General features: G+C 40.9%; 1 protein-coding gene across 1 annotated transcript; it reads left to right on the top strand.

Moving 5' to 3' along the window:
* Positions 1 to 8,292: 8,292 nt before the first annotated feature.
* On the top strand, positions 8,293 to 14,456 carry SLC16A14 (solute carrier family 16 member 14). Its single transcript, XM_009982187.2, has 4 exons — positions 8,293 to 8,554; positions 9,407 to 9,550; positions 11,610 to 12,605; positions 14,308 to 14,456. The coding sequence occupies exons 1-4, from the start codon at positions 8,293 to 8,295 to the stop codon at positions 14,454 to 14,456; spliced, it is 1,551 nt and encodes a 516-aa protein (XP_009980489.1).
* The last annotated feature ends 989 nt before the right edge of the window (positions 14,457 to 15,445 follow it).

Here is a 15,445-nt window from a genome sequence, read left to right as displayed (position 1 = left end):
GGTGGCAACTTAATGAGAGCTTTAGGGAAGAGAGTAATCAGCACTGCAGTAGTAGTAGAGGAAAAGTGCTGGCAAGCTAAACCAACACTTTATATTTTCATCAATTTACATTATCAGAGGGCTGAACAGTCTGTAAGCTTTCCAGCACGGCTGCCATTTTGGGCAATGGGGATTAAGCAAGTGGTTAAAGCCCAAGATGAGGAAAAAGCTGAGGAGTATGGTCTCAATGAATGAGCTGCTAGATGGGTTGAAACTGGATGGATTGCTGGGCTTGAAGAGTAGTAATCAATGGGCAGATGTTTAGTTGGTGGCCAGTGCAAGCAGAACATCGGGGTCAATACTGGGGACAGTATTGTCATTACCTTCATTGTAACTTGGATGATGACACAGGATGCAACTGTAGCAGATTTTCAGACAATACTAACTTAGAAAGGGTGGTTCTCAAACCAAACAGTGGAACTTCAGTAGAGAGGACTTTGAGAAACGTAAAAATTGCGTCAACAGAAACCTCATGAAGTTTAACAAGGATTACAAACTTGTGCACATGGAGTTGAATAGTGCCAGGCACCAGTGCAGGCTGCCTGAGCAGCAGCCCAGCTGAAAAGAATGTGGCTGTCACGGTGGACACAAAGTTGAATATGAGCCAACAGGGTGTTTTCATTGTGAATAAAGTGAACCTTATACCGAGCTACATTAGGAAGGGAGCACAGACAGCAGATGAATAGAAATCATTATCTCTCCTTATTCAGTGCTAGTGAGTCTACATCTGGGATAATGTGTCCTGAGTTCCCCAGTTCAAGAAGGATGTCAAGAAACAAGAGAGGTACATGCAGAGGGCTGATGATACCACAAGTGGCCTACAGCATATGACTTGTGAAGACATAATAAAGAAGTTGGGCTTGGTAGCCTGGCAAAGAAAATAAGGGGAGATCCAGTAGCAATCTACAACTACCTGAAGGGAAGTGGCAAAGATCACTGAGCTGAACTCTTCTCAGTAGTAGCAAATGGTAAAACAAGGAGTAAAGGCCACAAATTGAGTCACTGGAGTTATGACTGAATGCATGTGATTGTGCATGTGTGGGGCTATACAGGAACATACTGCTCAGAAAGGCTGTGGAGTCTCTATCCTTGAAGGCTTTCGAGGGCAGGTTAGGCAAACTCATGGCTGACCTGTAATACCACAGGTCACAATCCTGCTTCCAGTGGAAGGCTGGACTGGGTGGACCCCAGAGACGCCCTTCCAACCACCACTTCTATGACTGTAAAAGTCTAAGCCACCATTGTGGCCCCTAGAGAGTAAACAAAACCAAGCTACCAATTCCTCCTATTCCTGCCTTCCTCCCTCTTTCCCTTCCTCTGTTCCTCTCTACCTTTAGGTTATATTATGACACATAATTATCATCATGTTTAAGGGACTAGTAAAAAGTCCTTCCTTTTCAGTTGAGGTTACTCTGCTTGCCATCCTACCATTTTATACAGTTATGATTTCTAAGGCATCAGGGTCTGTCAGACTTTGTTTACCTCTTATTTTACTGCATCAGGCACCTTATGCATCTTGGCTAAAAGCTGCAAACTTTTTTCTGATGCCATAGAATTGTCCTTTCCATTCTTACAAAATGGACTTTTTTCCTTACTGAATGTCATTTTTACCCTTGCTGCTAGACCTGCACAATTTAATGGTTAAAATTCAAATAGATCCATACATACTCATCTTCCCAGGAGACAAGAGAAATCCAAGATTTTAGCCCAGAACCACAATGACGTATGAACCAGAACTGCTGAAGCAGTATGACACAGCTAAGAGAATTCTGCATCAGATCAAACTAAAAACAGAATCTCTGTTAGCACAAAGAGTTAAGCACACAGGTGGCATCTCAAGTACTAGAGTTAACTGGGTTAACAGCCAGTCAAACAAATATGTTTTTAATATTTTATGACTAGTCATCCCACAATCCCAATAAATCTGTTTCTGTGGTAGGTTTAATAAAATACATTAGCATGTTAGATGATTCACAAATAAAAATATACATGTCTCAAACTTGGGTAATAACACTAGCCAATAAGCAGCAAATTTCAAGTGTCAAGTCCCCTACAAGAAACCAGACCCCAGCCAAAAAGCTAATGCCAGAGTTAAAATACGGGATACGAATATCCGTACACTAAGCAAGGTATTCCAAAACTCAAAGTAATGGGAAATGTGTACTTCAGAATGACACCCATTTGCAATGCAATATCATAATCTTTTAAAATGGGAAATCTAGTTTTGTTTATGAAGGTGAAGTAAATTAACCCAGTCACAAGTCTCTGAAACTAATCTAGTTGTTTATTCTGGAAAACTATTATCTTTTTAAGACTACAATGCAAAGTAGTATCAGATTTACATGAAGACCGGAGCCATAGCAATAGCCCATATTCTGCCATGCATTTGAACCAAACCCACATAAAAGTATTTCATATTGATATATTTGATGGTCTAGATATATTATGTAACAGAACATTGAACTTTCATGAAAAAATAGAAGAGATTTGCATGTGAAAATGGCACACAGACCAAAGAGATGATCAAAAATGTAGGAAAAAATATATTAAAACCTCCAAACGTCTATTTTTAACCCTCTCCAAACCAATTCTAACAGATTCTGAACCACCATGTTATGCACCTAGAGAGCATGTACACCAAGAAAACATTCCTGTTGATCTCTCCTTATTTCATCTTTTCTCAAATTACTTCTCATCTTCTGGAAAACTCGTTATTTATGCTACTCAGTGCACTGCTGTAGGACACCAAGATTCTCTCATGAAGAAAGTTTTGTACAGTGGCATACAATCACTTCCGCCTGGGTAAATTCACTGCAAATAGTCAAAGCAATGTGTTGCAGAATGTGCACCTTAGTAATGTCAAATTATTCAGAAAGATACAAATGAGGTTTAGATACTGTTTTGAAAAAGTAGGAGTATATTTCTGCCACTCTTTTCTTCTCCTAAGGGAGGAATATTTTTGAAGCTTATTTATTGCACAAATAAGGTCCTATACAATGAAGCTTTCAAGCTTCATTCTTAGGGCAGTTTGGCTGTATAAATTCAACCAGCCTCTCTGAAATAAACATAATCCAACGGCCATTAAAATCTTGATGCTGGCTGCTTTTATTGGATTACATCCTCCAACTCTCTCAGATGTAAATTTCCGGCGATAACCTGTGCAGCAATAAACTTCATTCAGCCACAAGAGTGTGCATGTGAGAGGGTTGCAAATCTCCTCCGCCAAACCAGAATTAGCCGGTATCGCAGGAATGAAAGAGCGTGGAGATTTGAAATTGCAGGGAATGGAGACAAGGCGGTGCAGAAGACGAGCTGCCTGGGGCTCGAGAGGCCGAAGACCGGTGCCAGACTTCTACCGAAAATAAGCCCCCGAGGTGGCGAGCAGGGCCGAGGCTGAGCTGCCGCGGGCGGCTGAGCGGAGCCGGGCGCAGGTGGACACCGGAGCCTGCAGCAGCTCTCGGGTTTGGCTGACAGCGGGAAGCGGGAGCTCGGCGCCGCGGCGGGCTGGGGCGGCGGCGCTGGCGGGGCTCGGCGCGGTGAGTACCTCGGGAGGAGCCGGGAGCCGCCGCATGGTACCGACACCGGCACGGGCGCGGGCAGGGGAACGCGCAGTAGCCGCGCCGCCTGCAGCACAGCCGGGCTGGCCCGGCCCGGCCCGACCCGACCCGGCCCGGCCCGGCCTGGCCCGGCGCGGCGCGGTGCAGCGCGGCTGCGGGGCCGGGTCCGCCCGGGGGCGGCGGGAGGCGGCGGCGGCCCCTCGGTGCGGCGGCGGGCCGGGAGCACGGCCGCCGCAGCGGGGTAACTAGCGGTCATCCTTTGTGCTCCGGCGGGCGGGCGGCGCCTGCACCGCGCCGTCCTCCCAAACGCCGCCCCACGGCCCGGCCCCGCCGCCGCAGCTCCCGCGGGCAGCGGAGGCGGGTGCGCCCGAGCCCGAGCCCCGGCGCTGCGGGCTCCGCGGCAAGCGCTGCCCCCGTGGCAGTCCCGGGCGCGGGGGATGGCAGCCCTCCCGGTGTGAGCAGTGGTTTGCATAGATGAGCGTAACTTGAATGCTGGGGAGGACGTAGCTTGTCAAACTCCCAAATTTGTTATCTTGGGGCGGGTGGGGGAAGTGTATCTCCTCCCTTCGGGCTGCTCCGGTAACAGCCTGTAACCGTTTACAAAATAGAGGTACGGCACCTGAGGCAAGCTGCCCATTCCCTTGGCACCAAGGGGAGAAAAGTGTTCATTGTCTGAGCCTGTTCCCGCTGTCCCCGGGGAACGTGGGACCACCCGAGGGTCACACTGAGGCAGAATAGCACCGAGGGGTCTCCCGGAGGGATTTTCTGAGCACGGCCTGGGAAACAGTCCTCGGGGGCAGAAGGGCGGCAACCTGAGTCTGGAAATGGAGCTGCTGCCGACTTCATGCAAACTTGTGACCCTGGCAATTAGCTTAGCGTTTTAAGCTTTTAATTTCTCTAATTTTCTCTTCCTTGCTGGGCATGCACAGTTATGCCCTGTGGCTCTGATCTGCAAAGTGGCTACTATGCGCCTGTCCAATGAAGTCATTGACGACTGAAGTGCTCAACATACCAGCAAGTTGAACTTAGGCTGCCAAAACTTTTGACACCCAGAATAAACTACGTTTTTAACAATGTCGGTTTTTTTTTTTTTTCTGTACATCTACAAAACCCAAATAATTACGTGTGGCGTGTCCACTAGGAATACTGTGAAACAAACTCATCTATAATGCATTTACGAGTTATCTGTTGGAAGTGCCTTTAAAGTATGATTACATTCTATACTTTTTAACATTGGGGCAATCAGGTACTGGAAGAGGTTACCTGAGTATATGTAAATTATTCATCCTATGGATTTTTATATCAAGATCAGATGTTTTTCGATGATCCAGTTCAACTACAAGCTAGAGAGCCATAGCTCCACGGATGGTACAGGGAACTTTGATGTTTTGCTGCTAACTTTGGTCTTCTTGCAGCACCTGCATTTGTCCCTAAAATAGCTCTTAAGTCAGATTTTCAAAAAAGCTCAGCATCTTTGTGGGCACTAATGCTCCGGTAAGTTTTCTAAAGTGCTCTTTGTACTGTGTGTATATACAATGTAAAAAGCTTTCCTGAAAAACAATCCAGTCCTTCTCCAGCTGATCAAACAAGAATCCAGATTCTCCTGCCTTTAAATGCAATCCTTGTGAGCCCCTTGTGAGGGGCTATATTCAGACACTGTTACTGTGAGTGGGCCTTCCCTGTCTTGCTCATGGGGGAAATGTGGCTGGCTTCACAAATCAGCTGCTGTCATTTTCATTGCAGTTTCTCTAGGATTTCACAATTGCAAAAAGCCCCTTGGGCTTCTCTGCCTTCCCTGATACCGTGTTCTTGGCAGTGCTGTGGTGTGGGAAGAAGGCTGAGGGCAGGTGAGTGTGTTTCTCTTGGGTGCAATAGGCCATGGGGCGATGAGTCAGTAGTGGGGAGAGGATCCATACATCCAGTCCTTGCTTTATCCAGAGCCTGAAAGTTTGTGCAGTTATTGGAAACGGCCTTCCCTCCTTAGAGTGTGACGTTAGTGGAAAGTTAACAGTATAGAAAGAATAATAAGCAAGAATCCAGTTCAAAGAGAAAATACATGCATTTTCTGAAGATTTGTGGGGGTTGATGCAATCATGACATTAACTTGCATCTACTCAATCTAAGCTCATTCTGTCAGTAAGATTGCAAAGATGAGTGTCATATCTTTGCATCTCAATGTCAATTATTTTTGCTTTAAATGATTTAAAATATATAAAAGATGTATCTATTTCCTGTCCAATGAAGAAAAGTTTTTGTATCCAGTATCAGTATTCAGGTGCACACAAAACCAGTCAAAAGCGTGAAAGAGAAAGGTGAGGCTCCACATTTAATCCTGACTCTGAATCTTTAGTTACATAATTTTGTATTCTGTTATCTAAGATGTACTGTAATACCCATCATACATTTTCATTAATCTTACACAGCACGTGTTTAACAGCTTGCCATTTTCCTTCATTCTGCTGCTTCTCATTATTTTCCATTAGCATGATTATTCACTGTCTTTATTACTTTTATGCAGTTAGTATTTCTCTGTCTTGTGAGTGGGCTTATTCCTCTTTAAGTAGTCACATAAACTACATCAATGGGGCTCTAGCTCCTAGTACGTTAACAGGAAAGAGCTGAGGGGTCATCCTCTGTAAAGGATGAAGTATAATTTTAACTAAGGCTGTCCCAGGCTGTCCTCCTATGTTTAAAAATATCTGCACCACTACATGGCTCTGGCTTGTTCCCTTGCTAGCCTTCCTCTCACCATGTATACAGTCCTGCCTCAGACACCCTGCCGAACCTCTAGAAAGACCTCCAAGCATAATCTCCCTTTTCTCTGCCTCTTGATTTGGAAAGAAAAAGCCAGTAAGTCATTTCAGTATGAGTTTCCACTGGCACCCAGGTGTGGACTCATGAATTGGTCACAGCTTATCAGCTCGTGCAGCAAGTGTTAAATGTGCACAGTTCTTGTTCCTCCTGACTGTGTCACCAATACCTTCCATGGCTGAGTTAGGGCTAGTGACAACTTAGTCCGTAAAGCAGTATCCATCTGTGAAAAATGTGATATCAGAAGTACAACATATTTTAACCCCAATTCACTGTATGAGGCAAATCAGTGTGCTTCTGGAGGAACCTGCATGTTCAAGTTGCCCTTAGTTATGCACAATTACCCATATGCAAGTAAGGGATAGGTGGCACTTAACTACAACGGTAACTTACCCAGAAGCCAGACTGGAGAGGTTCCGTGTATGGTCAGGTTTTCACGTTGTATGTGAAAGAAGCAGTAGCTTTGACCCATCAGCTCTGACTCCATCTACATGCTAGTATGAAATACTTCAAGGCCTTCTCTGTGTGTTTATCTAGCAATAAGTAAAAAGTAAAATAGTTTGGCAATGTAGTAACTTGAGAAGCAAAATATACTTGTGTACTTAAAGACAGCAGTCCAAACTTTTAGTTAGTACAGAATCTGAGTTACTCCATTCATTGTCAGTTTTCAGTAGCAAGGAGCTAGCGCTGAGGTGTACCTTCTGTGGGCTCCAAGAATATATAGGAGCTTTTTTAAACAATTTTTGATAACTTTCTTCTCTCTTTTGACTGTTGTAAAGCTGATGGCTCTTTTTATTTCTCCGGAGAAGAAAAGAAGGCAAAAAATTGCCATGTCTGGTAATTTGTATCATTACATTTCTAGTCTCCATGGAAACCGATGTGGTGCTCCACAGTCGGGTAACATCCCAATATGTTGCAGCAGAAATCAGATGGAGGGAAGACTGGGTTCTGCACCTTGCCTGTTTATCAATTAAAAATGGTCTTGAAATTGTTTTCACATTGTGTTGCAATCTTCACTTAGAGTAACAATGGAAGAAATTAAATAATCAAATTAAGCTCTTATGGCCTTATCCTACATACACCTATGCACATAACTCTGCCACTTGGTTTGATTCTGATGGGCATTGACATTAATTTGGAAGAATTCTTTGCTTTTAGTAGGATTATATGGATTAATACTATGGAAACTGAAAGCATAATAGCAAACTGTTTGTCAAGTTGACTTTAATAAAAAGCTTGCCAGAGAGGTAGTAACAATCCTCTTGTTGTAATTTATGTAAGCAAAGCATTTTGAAAATCAAGAACCTTAAATCTTCATCTTTCTCTGTCTTCACTCTTGTTCTTCCACTGCTAAGGAAGAAATTCACCTCAAAACTGGTTTCTTCTGAAAAGATATGGTAACTTCATCTACCTGCCTCTTCAGGATTTACTTTTTTTATTCCAAGCTTTATCAACTTAAACACAAAGGCACATAATCTTACTGGTACAGAAGAGGGTTGTACAGAGAAGGAATATACAGAGAGAGGCCAGTCTTTTTGTGACTGCAGTCAACCCATGAAGAGTGAGTGCTCTCAGCCACCTACAAGTAAGTAAAGTATATAGTAACCGAAATAATGCAGCCTACTGTCAACCTATAAATACTCCTGCATAGGCAGCCATGATAATAAGGTACACAAAGAAATATATTAATTAGAGAATATTCTAAGCATTTTACTTAGAATATTTACGTTGTAAACTCATTATGCACTTTACAACGGCACTAAACCACAATGGTGAAATATGGTAGTGATTCATGCTATTCACTGTAACCAAACCACAAAATCTGATCATTTTGTATATATTTTGAAGGTATTTACTGCATTTGTTTCAGAATACTGAGGAGAAAATGTATGCTAGTCGAGAGGATATTGGATATGATTTTGGAGATGACTCAAAAGCTGGAAGTAAACCAATTAAGCCTAATCCAAACATTGATGGAGGATGGGCTTGGATGATTGTGCTTTCCTCTTTCCTTGTGCACATACTTATCATGGGGTCCCAAATGGCCCTTGGAATACTCAACATGGAATGGCTTGAAGAGTTTAATCAAAGTCGTGGCTTAACAGCGTGGGTTAGTTCCCTCAGCATGGGCATTACACTTATTGTAGGTATGTTCCAGCATAATTTATTTCAAAACTATATAGATTTTTGGAATATGTTTGCCACTCATCCCTCAAGTATTTTCTTACAGTTTTCCATTTTATTAGCAGAGCTGCCCAAGTTCTCCTGAGTTGCCTTTTTAAAATCACCAGGACAAATTTTACAAGTTAGAGCGAGAAAGGGAACTACAGGGAAGATGATAGAGAAGACAATTACTCCAGGAGACAGCATGAACAGGAAAGGATGCCTGTGACTTCAAGGTCTAACTAGAATTAAGAAAACAAATGATCTGTGAAGCTTGTGGTCCTCCCCGTACTCTGTCTGGGAGGAGAAAATGTTGAGATTGGACAGTTTATATTTCAGTTTGGCAGCTGATCTAAAATTTACTTTTTAAGTTGTGGTTGGATCAACCCTAAATAATATGTGGAGGGTATGTTTGTGTATATATACACCTCCATCTCCCTAAATTAAGATTGAAAAAGGTGTGTTTAGGTCTGCATAAAATGTTCCACTGAAAACAATATAAAACGTCTACTTTCTAATTACTTGTGAAAAAGCCCTGCACTCACACAGCATTAGTATTGGGAACAACAGTTTCAGTTTTTTCCTCTGTTTAAACTGTCCCTTCTTCATGGGACAACTTTGATTTTAGGTCTTGCAGGTATTTGCTAAGTATTTGGTCAATTGGTTGAATTTTTCTTGACACAATTTTAAACAGTAATAGGGAAAATAAACTGGATTGCATGAGTAGCCTGATGTTTAACATTTTTAAAACATTAAGAATCTTAATGTCAAAAATTATTAAAGAATGTAGGTAATTAAATAACTAATTTAACATTTTTTTTCATGTTTTTTAACAGGTCCTTTCATTGGTTTATTCATCAGCATGTGTGGGTGCCGCAAGACAGCTATAATTGGAGGAATATTGAATGCCCTAGGTTGGATACTGAGTGCGTACGCCTCAAACGTGCACTACCTCTTCCTTACATTTGGAGTGACAGCTGGTAAGAGCTGTACTAACATTTGAAAGTTCTTTCAATTATTTTTGATTCCTTTGAAGGTTATCTGGGTGAGCAAAGAGGGAAGTTAGATGATTAAGTTATGCAAGCTTTTCTTTAACATTGTTTACAGCCTGTTATCTTTTCAGAAAATGTACTTATTTACTCACATTAATAAACTACCAGATTATGATAACTATGTCCTGTTTCAAAATCCGTTTTAAAAGGTGTTGTGGGTTACTGCTGATAGACAGCAAAACCCCACACAGCTGCTCCCTCACTCTTTCACAGTGGGATGAGGGAGAGAATCAGAAGGGTAAAAGTGAGACAAAGACAGTTTAATAAGTAAAGCAAAAGCTGCATGCACAAGCAAAACGAAATAAGAAATTAATTCACTGCTTCCCATGGGCAGCCAGATGTTTAGTCATTTCCAGTAAAGCAGGGTTTCACCATGTGTAATGGTTACTCAAGAAGACGAATGCCACAACTCTGAATGTCTCCCCTTCCTCCTAATTTCCCTGAGTTTTATTCCTGATCATGATATCATATGGTATGGGATGTCCCTTTGGTCAGCTGGGGTCAGCTGTTGCAGCTGTGTCCCCTCTGGCATTTTGTGCACCCCCAGCCCACTCACTGGCAGGGCTGCATGAGAAACAGAAAAGGGCTTGATGCTGTGGAAGGACTGACCAGCAATAGCTAAAACCTCCCGGTGTTATCAACAGTGTTTGGGTCACAAATCCAAAACATAGCACCATATGAGCTACTATGAAGAAAATTAACTCTATCCCAGTCTCAACTAGGAGAATGCATGTGGCTGTATTTCATAAGTAGTTTCTAATAAAGGATATTCAGGTTACATCAACAACCACTAATAAATAGCAACTAATTTTGCTACATTTTTTAAAAATCAAAATCACTGAAAGAAGTAATATTTTGTAATTTTTATTGGAATTAGATCTGTAGAAAACCTTTTGACGTGTAGGAGCCCGATCAAAATGTGAAAAGGCATGCATGTTTAGGCATATTTCTGGAAAACCAACAGATCCTTAGTGCCTGAATGCTCAGTTTCTAGCGAATGTGTCTGCTTGTGAAAAAATTTATTTACTTTCAGAAAGTTATGTAGAAGAACCCAGTATTATCTGCTTAAAGCACTACTCCATTTTATTCACTGTTCATTTCTGGAAAGAGATACTGTTAATGTATATGAAACAAATATTTTAAAGTGATCTAAATAAGAAATACAAAATTTGACCTTTAATTATTATTATCTGAGCAACACTGAGCAATTCAAGGGGCTTGAAATATTATTCATTCCGTGGATAACATGGCCAGTTGTGTTTGCAAATGAAGCATGGTATCTATGTTATATGTGACAGACAGAAATGTTATGAAAAAAATGAATCATTTGCAGTATTAATAATAGCTTCAGTACCCTCCATTCTCTCAAGCTACCCTTTTGCGGAATTTCTGTACATAATTTTTTATCTAGGTCTATGGATGGAAAAAAAATGAACTAGGAAGGATCACTGTGGTGACTTGTTATACCACCGTACCATGGATTTCAGTAATGTAAATTCCTGAACAAAGAACAGTAATTAAAGGCATGGTTCTGCCCTTTTCGGAATTTCTGTTTCCATATATATTGAATATAATCAAGCAGGCAGGAATCTACGCATCTACCAATCACTCTTTCTCTCAGCCCTTGCTGCTTTTCAGAAAGAGCATATATGAAGTACCAGACAAAAAAGCAGAGATTATGCAGAGAACTTAAAGAGGGGTGAAAACTATATTTTCAGAAAAAATCTGCGGCAAATTTTTACACGAGGTGGAGAAGTGAGATGCTGTCACAGGAGTAATGCTGTCCAGGAAACCAGTGAAGAGATGCCTGAGATGTTTCCTCCAGCTCCATGGGACCTGCACTCACCATCCCCTCACTCACCACCCGCTCAGTCACCATCTCCTCACTCACTGTCCCCTCACTCAGCATCCCCTCACTCACCATTTTTCACTGTTTTTTATCTTGTTGGCAAAAAGTTCAGATTTACTTCAGTTTTTATTTTCATAGGTGTTGGAAGTGGCATGGTTTATCTGCCTGCGGTGGTCATGGTGGGGCAGTATTTTCAGAAGAGACGAGCGCTTGCACAAGGACTCAGTACCACGGGAACAGGGTTTGGAGCTTTCCTAATGACTGCCTTACTGAAGTACCTCTGCACTGAATTTGGGTGGAGGAATGCCATGTTCATCCAGGGTGCCATCTCCCTGAACCTTTGTGTCTGTGGGGCGCTTATGAGACCACTCTCTCCCAAAGATGTTGTTAGTGAAAAATATGTTGTGAGAAGTAATAGTGGAGATAATCAGGCAAAAGCTCTGTCCCATTCTGCAGAGACTGTAAAATCTAAGGGAGTCCTCAGTGAAGAACCGGAAAAAAAACAAGAGGCAACAAATGAAGAAGTGCTTGACAGTGTTCAGCACATAGAAATTGGAGGTAAATCTAGGAGCAGAAGGGATATGTATGGATTGCGCATTCTTAAGACAGTGAGCCAGCTGACAGTTACGGTCAGGAAGGGCTTTGCAATATGGTACTCCAGCTACTTTGGAGCTGCATCACTCTTCACCAATAGAGTATTTGTGGCCTTTATAATTTGGGCTTTATTTGCCTATAGCAGCTTTGTCATTCCCTTTATTCATCTTCCAGAAATAGTCAAGCAGTACAACTTATCTAGTCAGAACAATATATTCCCTTTGACATCTATTATAGCCATTGTTCATATTTTTGGTAAAGTGATCCTTGGAATCATCTCTGATCTCCCGTGCATCAGCACGTGGAATGTCTTCCTTATAGCTAACTTTACCCTGGTCACCTGCATTCTTACTTTGCCACTAATGCAAACATACGTTAGCCTGGCTGTGGTTTGTGCTCTAATAGGATTTTCTAGCGGCTATTTTTCTCTAATGCCTGTTGTGACTGAAGATTTAGTTGGAACTAAACACCTTGCCAATGCCTATGGCATCATCATCTGTGCCAACGGAATATCTGCATTGCTTGGACCACCCTTTGCAGGTTAGAAGTTCAAATTGCTAACCAACTGATGTTTGTGTAATAACCGTGTGACGTGTTAAGCTTTCTTATGTTATGAGCATGTGTAGTTAACAAAATTACAGCTGCTCCAGAATGGACTGTAACATCCAACTCTACACTGTAAAAATTTACAGATCACATCTGCTGGGTACCAGCTCACTATTCACACACTACTGATTATTAATCTTTGCAAATAACCACAAATCTATTACAATGTATCTTTTCAATGGTATGTTTTCTTAAAATGTTATCAAATGCCTTTTCAAAATGAGAAAGGTTTAACCTATTTTTGTGTGTTTTGTGCAGTATATGGACTATACATACTCATACCTCTGTCTAGATGAAAAAATGATGAATAGTTTTCAGGGCAGGCAGGTGCTTGTACCATAGTATTACCTCCAAGAACAAGTTTGGGTGCCATGACTCTAAGCTGCCAATGGATGTGTTGGTTTAACTAACTTAGCTTTGCCATCCTTCAGCCAGAAATACCTATGTTCGGGACCGCCCTGCTCATAATCTCTTTACTGCCATCCACAGCAGAAGGTAGAAGTGTATGTATGTCACCCCTAAAGTTACTTACATCTAAACAGACATTCATTGTAAGTTTTCTCATAGAAAGAGGTGGGGAAGTACAGGAGAGAGATAGGTACTGATTGTCGATACTATAGCCGGAGTATGGCTGTCTTTTACAGATACACAAACTAGAAGAAAGCGGTAAGAATCCTTGTGAGTAACAGCCGTGGTCAGCCAGGGATGGCAACAGGCTGAACTGAAACTATAAGCAGCACCAGCAACCCAGAAAAGTGAGAATGCTCTCACCTTCTCTCCCTACCATTGAGTGAGCTGACACAATTTAGAAGAAAGCTCATTTAATGCCCTTTGAAAAGCAGCAGTGTTTTACTCTACCATATATTCTTTCAGCACCTTTCAGTCTGTGCTGAACATGTCTTTGTGTTTAGTCATTAGTAGTGAAGTAGATAGGATGCAATTAGTTGATGTAAAAAAAGCTTCTGATCTTTAGGTTACATCGCAAGGCAACCAGCATGACATGAGGAAATTTTTGCTATTTTGGGTTCTCAAACCTTTCTGAAGTAACTTTCTTGTAGTTTCACAAAGGAATTTAGGCTGGAATGACAGTCATTGCAGTACAGAGATTGTATCTCTTGAAAAGTCTTTTTTTGCTATGAAAGTCTTTGAGAAAGCTATTGGGAATGTGTTTGCTTGCACAAGGCACAGCCTTTGAACCAGCCAGCAGTATCAGGCATTTTTCTAAGAAAATAGTAGAATGGAAGAACCAATTGGTTTGGGATTCCAAAATGTTTATTTTCAAGTCAGACCTGTGATAACTTATTTGGAAAATGTACAGTTTTAGAGAGAAGGTTGCTTGGCTTCTTAGGATGGCATATAGCTAGAGTCCCATTTTAAAACTCCCATGATAATTAAATGAGGGGATAGGTTTTGCACTCGTTTTGTGTTTTCATGAATGAACAAGAGATTTTGTCAATACGTTTCCATTTGTAGCATCTAGAGGAGGAGACAATCACCACCTCTTTTTTTTCCACAAAACATCTATGGATTTGACTGAAATGTTGTAAGAGAAATGTGCAGTATTTTTCATGTTTTGCCATGCAATGTACCTTGTTGTCAAGTTTTGTAATGAACATGTTTTGTCCTTATTTTGCAGGTTGGATCTATGACATCACACATAAATACGATTTTTCTTTTTACATATCTGGCTTGCTATACATGGTGGGAATAATATTTTTATTTATACAACCTTATATTCAAAAGAAAAGACCAAGAGAAAAATCTACGGAAGAGGCACAAGTATAGAACAAATTCCAGAAGTTTTTTTTACAGAATTTTTTTTGTTTTGTGTTTCTATTGTATGACAGTATGAAGCTGTTTTTCTTATGGAATCAACCACATTGAGCTGTACTTAAGTGAAAAGCAAATGTGCTCCAAAATGCTAATAAATTATTAGAAATATGCTTTTAAAGTGAGTTCTTTTACTTTAGAACTAGCAAATACAGTGATTAAAAGCACCCTGCTAGTCTTTTAAAATTGGAACAGTTCTAGGAGCCTTTACCCTTGCTTCTCTGTTAACTTTTCACCACTAGTCATTGGTGAAACTCCATTGACTGCAGTGCAGTTACTCCTGATTTACACTAATGCTACAAGAGAATTTGATCAGGATATGCATCATTTATAAAAGAGTCCTTCCTGCTATGTATTCTGTCTAATAAAAGATGAGTTAGTGAGTATGTGAAAATGACTATTTCTTACCTGGCTAGTCAAGTACTGTTGAAATGCTAGTACAATAATTCAATTAATTCAGTGTTTTAAAATTACTGTTTCTGTGATGCAAAACTAGAGAAAAGTTCTTATATTTTTCTGAAATGACTCTCTAATTCAAGGATTTTTTATTTTATTTTTTTAAAGTATCAGCTGCATAATAAAGCAGCCATCCTCGATACATAGGCTGCATTATAAATGTTGTCACACTTAATGCATCTGAAATAAAACAAACATAAAAGCAAAACCAGGCAACATATGGAAAATCTTGTTGTTATTCACAAACTGCAAAATGTTTCCAGAAACAGTTTGAAGTTTCTGGCTGCTTTACCTAATTAGAAGTATTGTAGAACTTTGTAACGTTGCCATTGACTGCTTCCATGGGACTTGTTTGTCCAGTAAATGGTACTAAAGAAACAGAGTTGAGCAAAATTAGCCAAATATAGTTTTAGACAGAAGTGGACTACAGCACACTAAGTTTCATTACAATTAATTTAATAAGAAAAACTATTACATTATGATCAGTC

The sequence above is a fragment of the Tauraco erythrolophus genome, chromosome 11, assembly GCF_009769465.1.
Source record: "Tauraco erythrolophus isolate bTauEry1 chromosome 11, bTauEry1.pri, whole genome shotgun sequence".
In the NCBI taxonomy this organism is placed as follows: Eukaryota; Metazoa; Chordata; class Aves; order Musophagiformes; family Musophagidae; genus Tauraco; species Tauraco erythrolophus.
This window is presented reverse-complemented; position numbering and strand designations above follow the sequence as displayed.

Excerpts from the sequence above, each read along its gene's own strand:
- SLC16A14 (XM_009982187.2), top strand. The coding sequence starts at position 8,293 with ATGTATGCTAGTCGAGAGGATATTGGATATGATTTTGGAGATGACTCA. Across the intron at positions 8,555-9,406 it reads GGGCATTACACTTATTGTAG|GTCCTTTCATTGGTTTATTC; the intron begins GTATGTTCCAGC and ends GTTTTTTAACAG. Across the intron at positions 9,551-11,609 it reads TACATTTGGAGTGACAGCTG|GTGTTGGAAGTGGCATGGTT; the intron begins GTAAGAGCTGTA and ends TTATTTTCATAG.